Genomic DNA, 14,953 nt, shown 5'->3' with positions numbered 1-14,953 from the left:
TTATTTTTGGGGAAGCAGTGGGGTTATTTGTCCTACAGGCACATGATGGAATTTGGTAGTGTGGCAACAGTGTGAAGTGAACCCCAAGGAGGTGTAGCCCCCTCAGCAGGGAAGTAATGAATTAATAGTTCACCAAACTGAAAGGGAGTGAGTGGTAGGAAAACCAAAAAACAGAAAAGCTAAAATCCTCTTACAGCCTACAGAGGCCTAGTAGAGAAGTTGCTACAGTTCCTTTCATTAGAGGCTGAGCCTGGACTGACAGCTGTCCAGACAGTATGGAAGGAAAGTTATGGGAATGTAACAAGGGAGTAGTGCTGGAAGGCCATGAAACCATGCTTGCCTTACTAAAGAAGGAGGAATCAAATGTATCCATGCCGTCCACCACATCATCATCCATGAAGCTGGGATAAACAAAGCTCCGTTTGTTGAACCTCCGTTTTGGTGCTGAGGGCTCCAGAACTGAACGTCCCTTTGGCAAAAATAATTCAGAAGAGTGAATGGTGAAAATCAAACTGACAAAAAATATTCTGCAGTACTACAGTAATGCCCCCACCCTCCAGTTGTCATGCATTTTAACTCTAAGAAATTCCAGCTGCCAGCTTCAGTGACACAAATTATGGGAGACAGCTTGTTATACTGCAGGTGTGGGCAACTGTTGGGAGGCTGGGGGTAACATCAGCCTCCCAGGAGACCTTGGAGGACTACACACCCTGCAAAAAACAAAACAAAACAAAACAAACCCCAAAAATGTTTCTGCGCTCAAATGCCTTCTACAGGAAATAAGAGGCATTTTTGCCAAAATGATTTTGCTCCACAACCCTCATGACCTCAAAATACATCCCCACAAAAAACAAAACAAAACTAACAAACAAAAAAACACAGTGGAAGAAAATCAGCTGAAAACAGGTCAAGAATGGACAGGTTGCTTACCTGTAACGGTATTTCTTCGAGTGGTCATCTGCGAATACATACAAATGGGTTGTACTGCATCTGCGCAGTGCCTTCAGAAACTTCTAGAATCACTGGGCAAAGTACTCTTTGCAACATATAGAAACTTTTTGGTGGTAGCTCCGCCCATCCCTTATAAAGCCGCTGCTTTCCCGCTCTTTCCCCAGTTCCGCAATTTTCTGCCGTGTAGGCGACAAGAAATGAGCCAATATAGAGCAGGACACTGAGGGGAGGATGGGTGGGATTTGTATGTATTCGCAGATGACCACTCGAAGAACTACCGTTACAGGTAAGCAACCTGTCCTCCTTCTTCGTGGTCTCTGCGAATCATACAAATGGGTTGAGACTAGCAAGCTAAGGTTGACGGCGGAGGGAGTGTCATGACACTTGTATCAACCAACAAGTTGTTTATTAAGCACCAATAAATAGAACAGACATCACAGTGCCTCATAGTCTCGTTTGTTTGCATGGTGTTTTTTTTTTTTAAAATAAAACACACAACCATGAATGGCCCTATAAAGGCATCAACATAACAGAGAGCCCAGCGAGCCCATGAAGTGTATCAATAAAGAGTAAACTGTAGTGCATTAATCATGAAAACACATACAACAGCAAATAAGCCAGTATGACCAATCTCATTAGTGTAACCCCGATACCAGGACAGCCCTGCCAAAGTCTGAATCTCTCTTGGCCCTGGTATCCAACCTATAATGCTTGATAAAGGTCAAGGGCTGTGACCAAACCGCAGCCCTACAGATATCATCTAAGGGTACATCTGACAGAAATGCAGAAGATGCTGCTACCGCCCTTGTGGTGTGGGAGCGGACCCTATCAAGCAGAGGTTTACCTAGGAGTTCATAGCATAGGCGAATGGTGTTGGACACCCATTTAGAAAGTCTTTGAGCCGACACCGGTAGTCCTCTTTTGGGTCCCGAGTAGTACTGGAACAGTCTCTCGGAGCGGCTTGAGTCCATAGTTCTATCTAGGTAGAAAGCTAGGGCCCTACGGACGTCCAGTGTGTGGAGAGCCCTCTCAGCGTCAGTGGTCGGGCTCGGAGCCAGGGTAGGGAGAACAATGTCCTGGCACATGTGAAACATCGAAACAACCTTGGGTAAGAAGGTAATGTCCGTACGGAGAACTACCTTGTCCAAGTGGAACCTGAGGAAGGGCTGGTCCCGTCACAGGGCACAAAGTTCACCCGCCCGGCGGGCAGAGGTGATAGCCACCAAAAAGACCGTCTTCCACTTCAGGAGCCTGATGTCTGTGGTGGCTAAAGGTTCAAAGGGTCTAGACTGTAAGGCTCCCAACACCGCCTCAAGGCTCCAAGCTGGAGGCGGTAAGGACACCTGTGGGTGGAGGTTGTTACAGCCCCTCAGGAAACTTTTAACCAAGGGGTCCTTGAAAAAGGAGAGTTTCCCTTCAAACTGGAAAAAGGAACAGATGGCTGACAAATAACATTTGATGGATGTGAGGCACAGACCCGAGCTGACCAGAGACATCAGGAAGTCCAGCACCATTGGTGTCGTCACCAATGCAGGTGAAAGACGTCTGTCTGACAAAAAACGGAGGAACTTATTCCACTTCAATGTGTAGGATTTTCGGGTGGCTGGTTTCTGAGCCGCTAGAATGACGTCGCGCACCGAGGCCGGTAGTGATGCTAGGGATGGATTCTCCACGCCACCAGAGGCAGGGCGTCGATGTTGGGATGTCGAACCCGTCCTGCTTGGACTGTGAGAAGATCCTGCCTGCGTTCGAGGCGGAGAAAACTGTCCCGGGAGAGGTGGAGGAGGGCCGGGAACCAAGGCTGTCCCGGCCACCACGGGGTGATCAGGATCGCATTGGCGGCATCCGATGTCATTTTGGACACTGTCCTGGTGATGAGAGGGAAGGGGGGAAAGGCGTACAGCATCACCCCCGACCACTGGAATCCGAACGTGTCTCCGAGGGAGTCCTCGCCTCGCGTCCGGGAGCAGAACTGGGGACAATGGGTGTTGTGGACAGTCGTGAACAGGTCTATCTGCGGGGTTCCCCACTGACTGAAGAGGTCATGAACAGCCTCTGGGTGGAGCCTCCACTCGTGACATGTCGACGGGGACCTGCTGAGGAGGTCCGCCAGATCGTTCAGGGTTCCCGGCAGGTGTACTGCTTGGAGCAGAATGTCTCGAGCGATGCACCAGTCCCACACCCGGAGAGTGATGTCAAGGAGGGTGCGTGATCTGGTGCCCCCTTGTTTGTTAAGATAATACATCACCGTAGTGTTGTCCGTCCTGAGTTGAACAACCTTCCCGGCGAGGGAGGATTCGAACGCCCTTAGGGCCTTCTCTACTGCCAACAACTCCAGGGCGTTGATATGTAGAGCCTTTTCGTTGAGGGACCATAGGCCCTTGGCCCACAAGTTCAGGGCATGTGCTCCCCACCCTTCTTCTGACGCGTCTGTGGTCAGAACCACCTCCGATTGAGGCAGCAAAAAAGGCATGCCAGCGCAAGCGTTCCGGGAGTCGAGCCACCAACGGAGGGAGCGGGACGGTGAGGCGTCGGGATGGGGAGTCTCTCTTGGGGTCGAAGACGGACAGGAACCAGGACTGGAGGACCCGGGATCGCAGTCTTGCCCACGGTGTAATGAATGTTGTCGATGCCATGTGGCCCAAAGCAACTTGGACCTCTCTGGCGGTGACTCGCCTTCGGATGATGAACTGACGGAGGGCCAGACAGAGTGCTCGAAACTGGTCAGGAGGCAGGAAGGCTATGCAACTGTCGGAATTGAGGATTGATCTGATGAATCTTATCTGCTTGGTGGGAAGCAGCTGCGACTTTTCGAAGTTGACTACCAGTCCCAAAGCCGTTAGGAGTTCCAGGGTCTCGGCGGTATGTCGACGCAGCTCGTGCCTCGAAGGGGCCACTAGCAGCCAGTCGTCCAGATACAGGAAGACTCTGATGCCCCGACGGTGCAGAAACGACACGACCGGTGCCATGCACTTGGTGAAGACTCGTGGGGCTGTGGACAGGCCGAACGGGAGGACGTTGTACTTGTAGGCGTCGGGTCTGACAGCAAAGGCCAGAAACCTGCGGTGGGTCTCTTGGATGCTGACATGGAAGTAAGCGTCCTTTAAATCAATCGTCGCAAACCACAGACCCTGGTGCAACAAAGGTAAAATAGAGGCAAGTGTTACCATACGGAAACGGCGATAGGACAGGTAAGTGTTCAGCGCCCTCAAGTCCAATATGGGCCTAATGCCCCCATCGGCCTTGGGGACCGTAAAATAATGAGAGAAGAAACATCTGGGAACGTCAACGGCATCGACCGGCGAAATGGCGCCTTTGGCAAGTAGGGTGTGTACTTCGTCGAGGAGGGTGTCTGAAGGGGGAGTGGAAAGGATAGCCCCAGTTGGTGGAAGCTCTTCGAATTCGAGGGCGTAACAAGGGCCCAAGAATCGGAAGATATCGAGGCCCAAATGGTGGAAAAGGGCTTCAATCTGTCCAGGAAACTAAGGGAAGAGGAGGTGACGGAGTATGCTGCACCCCTTCAGTTTCTCTTCTTGGTTGGGTCAGAGTCCTGTCTCTGGTAATTCTTCCTGTACTTAGACGCAGAACGGCGGCCTGAGGAGGAAGAGGACTGCGAAGGGTATCTCTGCCTGGGCTGGTCCTGGCGCTGGAAAGGACAGTCCTGTTGGTAGGGCCTCTGGCCCTGTCCATACCATTGGCAGACGCCGGTGAATCGTTTGTGGGAAGAAGCTTGGGGAGAGGATGACATACCGTGCTTCTTCGCCGCGGTCCTCATCTGGTATTTGAAATTGAGCTTCTCGTCCGTCTTGCGGTGGAATAGGCCGTCCTCATCGAAAGGCATGTCCTCGATGGTGGTGTGGGCATTCTGGTTCAGGTCGGACGACCTTAGCCATGCGTGCCTGCGTAGAGCTATCGCAGCGGCCATGGACCTTGCGGCGCAGTCCGTGGAGTGCCTGGCCGAAGTAATGAGCCAACTCCCGATAGAATGTGCCTCATCACGGACCTCTGAGAGAGTGGCCTGGGACTCATCAGGAAGGTCCGGTATCAGGGGAGAGATCTTCTCCATTAGCCACTGAACGTACGCGCCCATACAGGCATTGTAGTTGGCAACTCTGATCCCCAAGGCTGAGGAGAAATAGTCCTTTTTAGCCAAGGCGTCGACTTTCTTGGCTTCTTTGTCCGACGGCATCAAGGAAGACTTCGGGGTGGACGCACGTTGAGAGCCCTCCACAATCGCAGAATTCTGCCTGGGGTGCCCAAAAAGCCATGCAGGGTTGGTGGGCGCGATCCTGTAGAGGGACTCAATTTTCCTATTGTTAGCCGACGTCGATGCAGGGGCTTCCATGAACACCTGGCCAGCTTCTCCAAGGATGGCAACAGAGGAATTGCAGGTGGAGTGGGGAGTTTGCCCTGGACCCGCCTTTCGATCGGGTCTGAGGCCTCGTCCTCCATCTGGGAGATCTGGATGTCGAGAGCATTGCCCATTTTTATCGCATGCTCCGCGAAGGTACGGATGTCGACTGAGGGGGAGACTGCACCAGGCTGAGCAAAGTCCTGATTAGAAGGTTGATAGTCGCCCTCAACCGAAGACTCTGAGTCGCCCCATGGGCGATATCGGGCCCGAGGTGCTGATTCGTCTTCCGTGTCCAGGTCCATGACATCGAAATCTGGCACGGCCTTGACACGGTGTGGAGGCGCCACGGCTACGGCCTCGACGCGGTGTGGAGGCGCCGCGGCGGTCCGGGAGGCCTAGAGGATGTCGGCGGCTTGGCCTTTTGAGTGGAAGGTTCAAAGTGAGACTTGATAGATTCACGGGGGACCGCCATGTAATATCTATCGGTCTCACTGTCATAGAAGTAGTCAGGTTCCAACTCCCGAGGATGGGACGGAGAGGCAGTACGACGCATGAGGACTTGATGAACCACCGATTTGGGCATCGGGGTGGTGGACATGACCGACAGTCATCCCGAGAGCTGGCTGGGGAAGCCGGTTCGGAGAGGACATCGATGGTATCATCAGGCAGGTGTCGAAATGTCGGGAGCGACCGGACCTTGGTTGGAGAGCGGCGTTGGGGCTCGGAACGGCTGTCGGGAATCTTGGTGTCCTTGGCGGATGAGCCTTTCGACGCTTTCGATGCGGAGCGGGGTTCTGTAGGTCTGCGATCGACGTCTGACTGGTCCCAAGAGGCATCTCCATGCCTAGAAATGTCAGAGTCCCGTTGGTCAGAGTGGTGGCGCTTGGCAGCCGATTGGTGATCCTTAGGAGAGAGGGTGTGGGACCTCTTGGTAGCCAAAGGTGCCGCGGCTATCATAGCCGGGACCTTGGCAGAGCCCGTTGAAGTCGAGGCCTTCACTGTGGAAGATCTCGAGGCAGAGCTCGTCGAGGCCGAGACCTTAGGCAAAGAGGATCTTGAGGCAGAACCCTTTTGGGGGCTCGAGTCCTTGTCAGCCATCCGGCTTTCCTTGGAGCCCTTTTTGCGCTTTTCCTTGTTCTTTTTGGATGGTTGAGAGGTCTCTTCCAAGGGTCCCCCGGCATCGGGCTCGTCCTGGGGAATCGGCACGGGCTCTACAGCGGTCGACTGGGTTGGGCCGGCAGACAGGGTCGGCAACAGAGTCGAAGCGGTGGAAGATGTAGCAACCACAGAGGACATTGCGCCCGCAGTGAAGTCCTTGCTGTAGATAGCGGCCTTCAATCTAGTCTCCCAGTTCTTCCTAGCTTGGGGAGTGAGGGATTTACACAAGGCGCAGGACGCCAGGATGTGCGCCTCACCCAAGCAAAGGAGACGAGCCGAATGAGGGTCTTGGCTGGGAATCTTTCCCCCACAGACGGAACACTTTTTAAAGGGAACCGGTGGCATGGTCAGCTTACAGTTCGTGGTCAGTCGGTCCGAGGTCGATAACGTCCCAAGAGGATTGCCAAACCAAAGGGGTAGTGAGCGCGAGGTTGTACAGTCCAAAGTCGATGAGAAATTTCAATCAAAGGGTCAAGCAAAGAGTGGTCAAAAAACGGTCTGTGGTCAATTTTAGTGATTCTGATCGTGAGATCTCAAGAGCGAAGTCCCCTAAGGCAGCAAACGTGGCGGAAAAAAGGAACTGGGGAAAGAGCGGGAAAGCAGGGGCTTTATAAGGGATGGGCGGAGCTACCGCCAAAAAGTTTCTATATGTTGCAAAGAGTACTTTGCCCAGTGATTCTAGAAGTTTCCGAAGGCACTGCGCAGGCGCAGTACAACCCATTTGTATGATTCGCAGAGACCACGAAGAAGAAAAATAATTTCATTTCACTGCTAAAAGGGGAGTCATGGGCCATGGGGGAGGTAACGACCCAATTATACTAATATTAGTTCTGAATGTCAGGCATGTGTTTTTGCACAAACACTAGGAGATTTTTGACTGCTTTCCAAGCTAACTGTTTTTAGCTCTCTGAACCCTGCCACACTTCCTCTGTGTCATGCAATGGAGCCACCTGGTGGCTCTATACCTGCCTTTTGGGTTAGCAGCTCATGAGATGGCACTACTCAGTTGTGCATTCATTATGCTTTCTAAATTATGAAACAAATGGAAATAGTGCAAGTTTTATTGTAAGAAATGTTTCTCAAGATGATCCATGTTTCAAGAATAATGTAAATATGATAAGAATAAGGAAAAACACCAGTATCCAAAGTCAGATTTGTCCTAGATGTTTAATTGCTATATTCCAATGTTAAAAGACCTTAATGATCTAAAAAATATTGCTTAAGAAGAGAATGACTAAAACCACTGGTTTTCAGAACTCAGAAAAATTAGGAATTAGTATGACTTTAAAAACATGTTTCAACAGCTTAATTTTCAGTGGTGAAAAGAACCAGTTTTACCATTTACTTCAAATGCTTGCTTCAGTTATATGAAACCTCATTTCTTTTCTGTCCACAGATACTATCATGGTTTTATCTCATTCACAAAAAAACATGTAGTCGGCTCCACAGTTAAATATCTTCATAATTTTAATTCTCAATAAAACAAAAAATAACTTTCACTCAGCAAAGAGCTGGATGGCCGTAACAAAACAAAGGAGAGGAGATCTTAATGTCACAATAAAAAAAATAAAAAATAAAAACTCACTCTGATAATAGCTGCAGCTGCCTTGAAGCTCATATGGGCAACTGACTCCCTCTTCCTGCGAGGAAGGCGGGTGTAGCCGGACCGAACACTGCCAAAGGATGTCAAGGAGATGACACCAGGAGTCAGAGGGGGCAAGACAGGATGAGGTGTGCGGGGACGATCCACTTCATCTGGGTGCCGGAAGGGCCGGCCTCGGGCCAAAGGGTCCACGATCTGAAAGACCAAAGTCATTGAGCCCCAAAGATTATTAAGGCTATGGTGAGTTTTGTTTCTATCCTGCTTTTCCTCCATTGAATTTAAATGTGACATTTTAAGCACACAGCAACAGAGTAAGAGAGACTAGGTAGGCTAACCAGCCTACCTGTCACACATAGATCCAATACAGACACAGAATGCTGATGGTCCATCTGTTGGTCCATCAGATCTAGCACACTTTCTTGTCTTTGGAGTGGAGAGGCCCAATCCTTCTAATTCAAGGATGGGGGAAGTGTGCCCACTGACTACTCATGGTCTCTGATCACATTTTGAGTCCCTCCCACCAGCTCCATGGATACTGATCCTCCCAAAATTTGATTTTTCCCCCAAGCCAATTTTCTTGCCTGAAAATTTCCTAAAAACATTAAAATTACTTACTTTGTCTCTTTTCTTCCTACCCCAACAACCTTTCAAGCAACTGAAAAACAGCCTCAAATAAGCCCAGACAGAAATCGAAGTGACATGACAACACAAGGTGGCCTACCTTGGGCATTTTCTGGGGCTTTGGAGACTCTGTGCCTTGAAACGATGGGACTTCCTGGCTGGGCAACTCCATTTCCCGGTAGGCCGCTTTGAGTTTTCCATATCGCAGGCTACAATGCTGCAAGCTCTTGCGCTGCCAGTGCTGCCGTTTTCCATCCCAGTCATTGCTAACTCCAAACCACTGGGCTGCCCCTCTGAGTGTGAGGAAAGGGAAGATGAAACAAGCCCTATATGAACTCTCTTGCCCAGCAAGGGACTCTGAGTGTTGCTCACAGGGAGCTATAGGCCTGCATCTGGTCTATCAGGGCCTTTTCTCTAAAAAACCTTTCTGGCCTTGCCTCTGAGAATGTGGGCACCCTGGGCATGTATGTTCTCACTCCTATTTATTTAATAGCCACTTTTATCTCAACATGAGACTGAGGGTGGCTCACAATACAGATTAAAATAAAATATAGCTAAAAACAAAGATTACTGTAAGAAAGTTTTTTTAAAAAAAAAGCTATTCCTTAGTACTGGGATAGGAATAACATCAGTCTCTTCCAGCACTACGGAGTTTGCAAGGTCGATTAAATAAAAGAAAAGAAATAGCCAATCTGACTTGATGTAGGGGTAAAACTCCTGACCCCTATAAAAGCTTATAGTGTGCATGTGCTGCCTCAGCAATGTGCCTTTTCCACTCTCTCCATGTCATAGCAACACACTCTACAGGGAGCTACATTTGGCCTCAGATCCAAAAATGCATGTATGTTTCAGAAACAAGGTGGAGAGACGAAAACAACATGTGGTCTTCTTTCATTTCTATGAATAGCATACACTTGAAATGGATCTGCTTCCACTCAGTGAAGACTGGTGGCTCTGAGGTTTATGGAGCAGTGAATATGCTCAGCATTATAGTCTGCACTTTAAAGGAGCTATCCTCATTGTTGAACCCTACCCTGAAACTGGGTTCAGAATCCCTGCATTTGTCTTTTGAAGTTCAGACTGAAACACAGGGCAGATTCACAACCCACAATGACAAACAGCCTCCACTGTTCCCATTTTTCTCATGTGAAGCAGCCCCTTTATGAAGGTACAATAGCAATCCCCTACTGTTAACCCCTCTGAGATTTCTTGATCTAGGGAGGCATATAAATATTCAAAAAAATAAATGAATAAGGCTCCCGAGCCAGTCAATCTGAGAAGAGAAACAGATCTTCAAGCATTCTGTTGCCAAAATAGTAATAATGAAAAACACTGGGGTCCATCCATTGTAAAGGGGCACAGAGTGTGTGTACAAATAATTCTGTAAAAGAATGGGTACAAATAAATTCTTATTCAAGATCATCTTAGCCCCAAATTTTGAAAACACTGAATGGCAAGTCCTTTTAACTCTTCAAAAGGAATTAAAACAGGCCTGCACTTCTGAATACCGACTTACTTGCGAATAGTTTGAGACAGTGAGGTTTGCCGGTGCAACCCAGGATGTCTTTCAAAGTTGCTATCTTGCCTTTTCATCCTGGACTCTTGAAGGCTGACACTCTTTTGTAAAGGTGGATTTTTTTTCAGAACCTAGTAGAAACATGGAACCATGACATGAATTAAGCTCTGTTCTTGTTATCAAACATCCTCCCTCAAGGAGAGATTGTGCTTTTCAGTCAGGGGACAGCAAACCTGAAGAATTTTCTCCAGTACCTGGCTAGGCAGACTTGGCAAGCTGTCAGGAGAAGAGTACATTTCTAATGGTGCACATATGTCGATGGTAAGTCCAATTATAAACGTAGACTGTATGCTGTGAAGGTCAACGGAGGTGGAAGAGTTTATAAAAGAGGTCTGCTCTTCACTTATGGTGAATTCAGGAAGGGACTCTCTATTCTTCTACCTTACCATAGATAGGGTGGGGCAAAACCAGCAACAGATGCAACATATCTAGGGCCCCATACAGACAGGCCAAAATAAAGCTGCTTCGGGTCACTTTGGAGGTATGCTGTTTCAGTGGTGCATGCATCCTAAGAGTTCAGAAGCTGCACCAAAGCTGCACTCCAGTCCTTAGGACTGGATCGTGGCTTTGGCGCAGCTTCCAGCCTCTTAGGAGGCATGCATCATTTAAACAGCATACCTCCAAAGTGACCTGAAGCAGCTTTATTTTGGCCTGTCTGTATGGGACCTAAAATGGAATCATACTGCTGTAATTGTGTAGTGTGAAAGGTCACTGTATGCCAGAGATAACAGAGCACAGGAAAAAGGACAGACTTAACACTCAGGCAGATACATAACTTATGATACTTAACAGTAATCACTATCACACAGCAAATAACCACGGAAATGTACTCATCTATACCACTGTTTGGCTACTTTCGTCCTCTGTCTCCAGTGGTGGAATTGTGATGGAGAGATTGGGGGGCTTCTTGCTCTGGAGACGGCTGCTGCTGGTGCTAGAGTGGCTGCCTCCATTCTTGTCACTGTCGGCCATCTTGAACAGGATGCCTCAGTCAAATCTGAGGAGGAAAGAAACTTATCATTACAGTCTTGTAGAATTCCAAGGGCCTATTCTTCAAATTAAACAGGTGAAATAACATGAATCTCCTATCAGGAACATGCACTTCATTTCCATGGGGAAGACATTCTACTGTGATGCACCAAAACCAAGGAGGAGTGGCTACCTAAAGACTCACACACATTTATCACAATGGAGGTGTCTGTTGTTATAGTCCATTTCATCAAAAGTGGGCTGCTGTTTGTGAAAGTTTATACCAAGGGTAGGCAACCTGCGGCCCACGGGCCGGATGCGGCCCGGCAAGGCCTTGGGACCGGCCCCCGCCCGGTCCTGCTGCCGATTGCTGCCGATTGCTGCCGGAGCCTTTGGCCTCTCGCGTGAGGGCGTGGGGCCTTTGGCCTATCAGGAGGAGGCGGGCAAGGGGGGGCAAGCAGCAGGCAAGGGGGGGCAAGCGGTGGGCAAGGGGGGCAATTGTCTATAGAAGCCTCCAAAACATGCATTTATATTAACATTTTTTTAAAAATCAGCAAATTTTTTTGCGTGTCCTCCACTTATTTATATATATATATATTTTAAAAATGTCCTCTATTTGAAAATTTTGTCCTACATTTGTCCCGGTTTATTTATTTATTTAATTTTTTAAAAATTATTTAATTATTTATTTTTTGGCTTCGGCCCCCCAGTTGTCTGAGGGACAGCAACCCGGCCCCTGGCTCAAAAAGGTTGCCTACCCCTGGTTTATATTATAACATACAGTCAGCTCTCCCTATCCATGGATTCTTTATCCACAGATTCAGCCATCAATTTTTTGAAAATACTCTAAAAAGATGTACTGTAATTCCATAAAGGAAATCTTGATTTTGCTATTCTATATAAGGGACACCATTTCACTGTGCCACTGTATGGAATTCTGGGAATAGTAGCTTTGTGAGATATTTAGCCTTCTCTATCAGAGAGCTTTGGTGCCACAACAGACTACAAATCCCAGGATTCCATAGGATGGAGCCAAGATGGCTAAAACAGCATCAAACTGCATTAATTCTGCAGTATCACAGCAGAAATTCATGAGATGGCCAGGTTGGGGGTTCTATCTCTCTTTCAACAGTCATTGTATCATGACTTCCCAGCTTGATTGGGCCTCTGAGGTGGCTTTCAATAATAAAACCAAAACTCAGTGATTATGCCTGACAACTGTGTTGGATACAGGGCTTTGGCCAGCAGCCATGCCACAGGATTTCCACAACAGCATGTAAGATCAAGTCATTTGACATAAGGTCTCCATTTTGAGGAAACAACTCTAGCCATGACAGGATGTAACTCTTGCCTCATCAGCTGAGATTTTTAAACAATACCAAAAGAACATTATCAGGAATGTATATCCCTGGCAGTTCTGCATGGAACACTGAATATGGTTTAGGACTGAGTTTATTCAGCCTTTTAAAAAAATGAATAAAACCAAAATCCATAAGCCTTGTGGCAAATATATGCTCAAATATGGATAATACCTGCTGAAACCTTAGTAACCAGAGAAGCCACTGAATGGGATTTCTAGGGGTTGGGATGTACCTTTTTAATATTTTCTATAGCTCCCTGTTCCTTTCCCATGATAAATCTTGCAGAATGATTGTGGAACAAGAGATGTGATTTTCCTCAATGGCCCACATGTATGTGGGTCACAGAATCCAGCTTTTCTAGGTGTCATACGTGAATTGCTTGGGTACAGAATTTTTATGTTTTTTAAGGCTGTTAGCTCATCACAACTGTATGCAAATAATAGCCAGTATCTTGAATCCAGACCCCCCCCCCCCCCATAAACAGTATACAAAGAATAGCCAGTAGCTTGGATCCAGATCCTCAATAGGTTGGGGTATGGCTACACACATCTCACAGTGGAGGAAGTGGGAAGGTGAGCTTCCCTGATTCCTTCTTCTCGCTGATCCCCTCCCCACTTCCTGCTCTGAAGAGTTGGGGTGCCCCTCTAGGAACAGCACAAGAAGGTGTTGATGGGGCTGCAGAGAGGAGGGGAATCCAGGAGAGGTCACTTCCTCCTGCTCTCTCCACTGAGGAGTTTATCAGACAAGGGGAATTGGAAGTATAATCCGATGGCAATCTGAACGCAATCATGGGGTTTAATGTTATTGCGTGATAACCCACTAAACACAAATTCGGGCCATGGGAAGTCAGTCCGAACGCAATCATGTGGTTTCACATTATTGCGTGATAGACTGCCACATGCAAATTCGGGCAATGGGGAGCCAGTTCGAATGCAATGAGTATTCACGTAACTGTGCAAAACTAGCAACTTTAAGTGAATGCGTTTTGACCCCACTTTCTTTTCATTTGAATTTAAGAGAAATTCCTCCCGTTTGATAAACTCCTGAATCTCAATTCCTTTCATCAACAGAAGGAGCCCTTCAATTAATTGCACGGCCATTTTAGGTCCAATCTATATTTGAGGATGCCACAAATCGGGTTCTTTTTCTTTGGTCCTAGTATGAAAATTCGATACACATGGCCATGCTCTGAAACTTCGTTATGTAACCATGAAAGTGAGAAAGTCAGCCATAACTAAGAGTACAGTGGGATTGCCATCTGAAACCATTACAAGATGAATGCAAGTCAAGCTGTCGGTGCATTAGATGTGAATGAATGCCAGCTAGAAATGGGCTGAGACAGACAGGTTTAGTTGTTCTAAAGCAGTGGTCCCCAAACAGTACTCTTTAAGGGATTTTGGACTTCAGCTCCCAGACTATTGGCCAGTCTGAGGCTTTTGGCAGCTGAAGTCCAAAATCTCTTAAAGGGCACAGTTTGGGGACCACTGTTCTAAAGTAAAGCAAGGGCCCTCTAAATCACCCAAACATACACACAGGGCACAAAACCATGGCAGTGGCAGAAGTGGGAGATTTGTTTTTAAGCCACCATCAAAATTAACCTCAGAGATGTCCAGTATAAAAATCCCTGAACCTGTTCTCCTGCACTTCTAATCTACGCTCATTTCAGAACTGAAAGTCTCCCCAATTATCCAAAGCCATCTTATACAATGAGCCCCATGTGCCTTTTCCAATTATTCGAGCTTATTCAGCCTGACCAGTGATCTCATTCTTTTCAGGTGCAAGGGAAAATCACCAGAGAGCGTTAGATTTCACACGAAGGAAATGCTCACAGGAAAAAGGGGATGGAACGACTCTTGGATGAGTTAGCTTTAGAGAGTGGGTCATCTGGGGTTTACAAGACAGCTTTTAAGTGGTGTCACCTACTCTGCAACTGGAGTTATTTAGGTTAGGCAGTCTAAGAGCCTTGTGACCTGTTAATACTGTAAGAGCACAAGAAGGGTTAAAATCTCAACAAAGCTGGCAAGAGGAGACACTTAGGTAACTTGATCAAGTAATAAACTCTTATGGGTGGTGAGAAGATAGTGATACAGCTGTAGCAAGCTTCAGATCACAAATTCTTACAGTTGCCTCTCAGGTTCCAGTGATAACAGCACATCTGATCAACCACATTTTATGCTCTCCATAGCTGAGATTCAGCTTAAAACACAGGACCAGTGAACAAGTATGGTTTACAACTATTTGTCTGAACAGTTTATCTTCTTCACAGCTTTACAATCTGAACTCTTCATCTTCATTTTATATTACCCATTATTTTAGGTATCTGTTAATTCTGTCTCCATGATGCAGCAGTCTTTTAAAGC

General features: G+C 47.6%; 1 protein-coding gene across 1 annotated transcript in view; it reads right to left on the bottom strand.

Moving 5' to 3' along the window:
- LOC149322140 (inactive rhomboid protein 2-like) overlaps nucleotides 1-14,953 on the bottom strand; it is a 103,881-nt gene that overhangs the window by 25,986 nt on the left and 62,942 nt on the right. The window contains exons 2-6 of the mRNA XM_089535205.1: nucleotides 11,104-11,260; nucleotides 10,204-10,334; nucleotides 8,788-8,980; nucleotides 8,049-8,261; nucleotides 341-469 (exon numbers count right to left, since the gene is read on the bottom strand). Of these exons, the coding sequence (XP_089391331.1) occupies nucleotides 341-469; nucleotides 8,049-8,261; nucleotides 8,788-8,980; nucleotides 10,204-10,334; nucleotides 11,104-11,235 (798 nt within the window). The 5' untranslated portion in view covers nucleotides 11,236-11,260. The remainder of the gene's footprint in view (nucleotides 1-340; nucleotides 470-8,048; nucleotides 8,262-8,787; nucleotides 8,981-10,203; nucleotides 10,335-11,103; nucleotides 11,261-14,953) is intronic.

The sequence above is a fragment of the Sceloporus occidentalis genome, unplaced genomic scaffold (assembly GCF_023333645.1).
Source record: "Sceloporus occidentalis isolate IW3139 unplaced genomic scaffold, rSceOcc1.0.p SCAF_1, whole genome shotgun sequence".
Lineage (NCBI taxonomy): Eukaryota > Metazoa > Chordata > Lepidosauria > Squamata > Phrynosomatidae > Sceloporus > Sceloporus occidentalis.
Note: the sequence above shows the minus strand (reverse complement) of the source record. Positions and strands in the feature narration are given on the sequence as shown.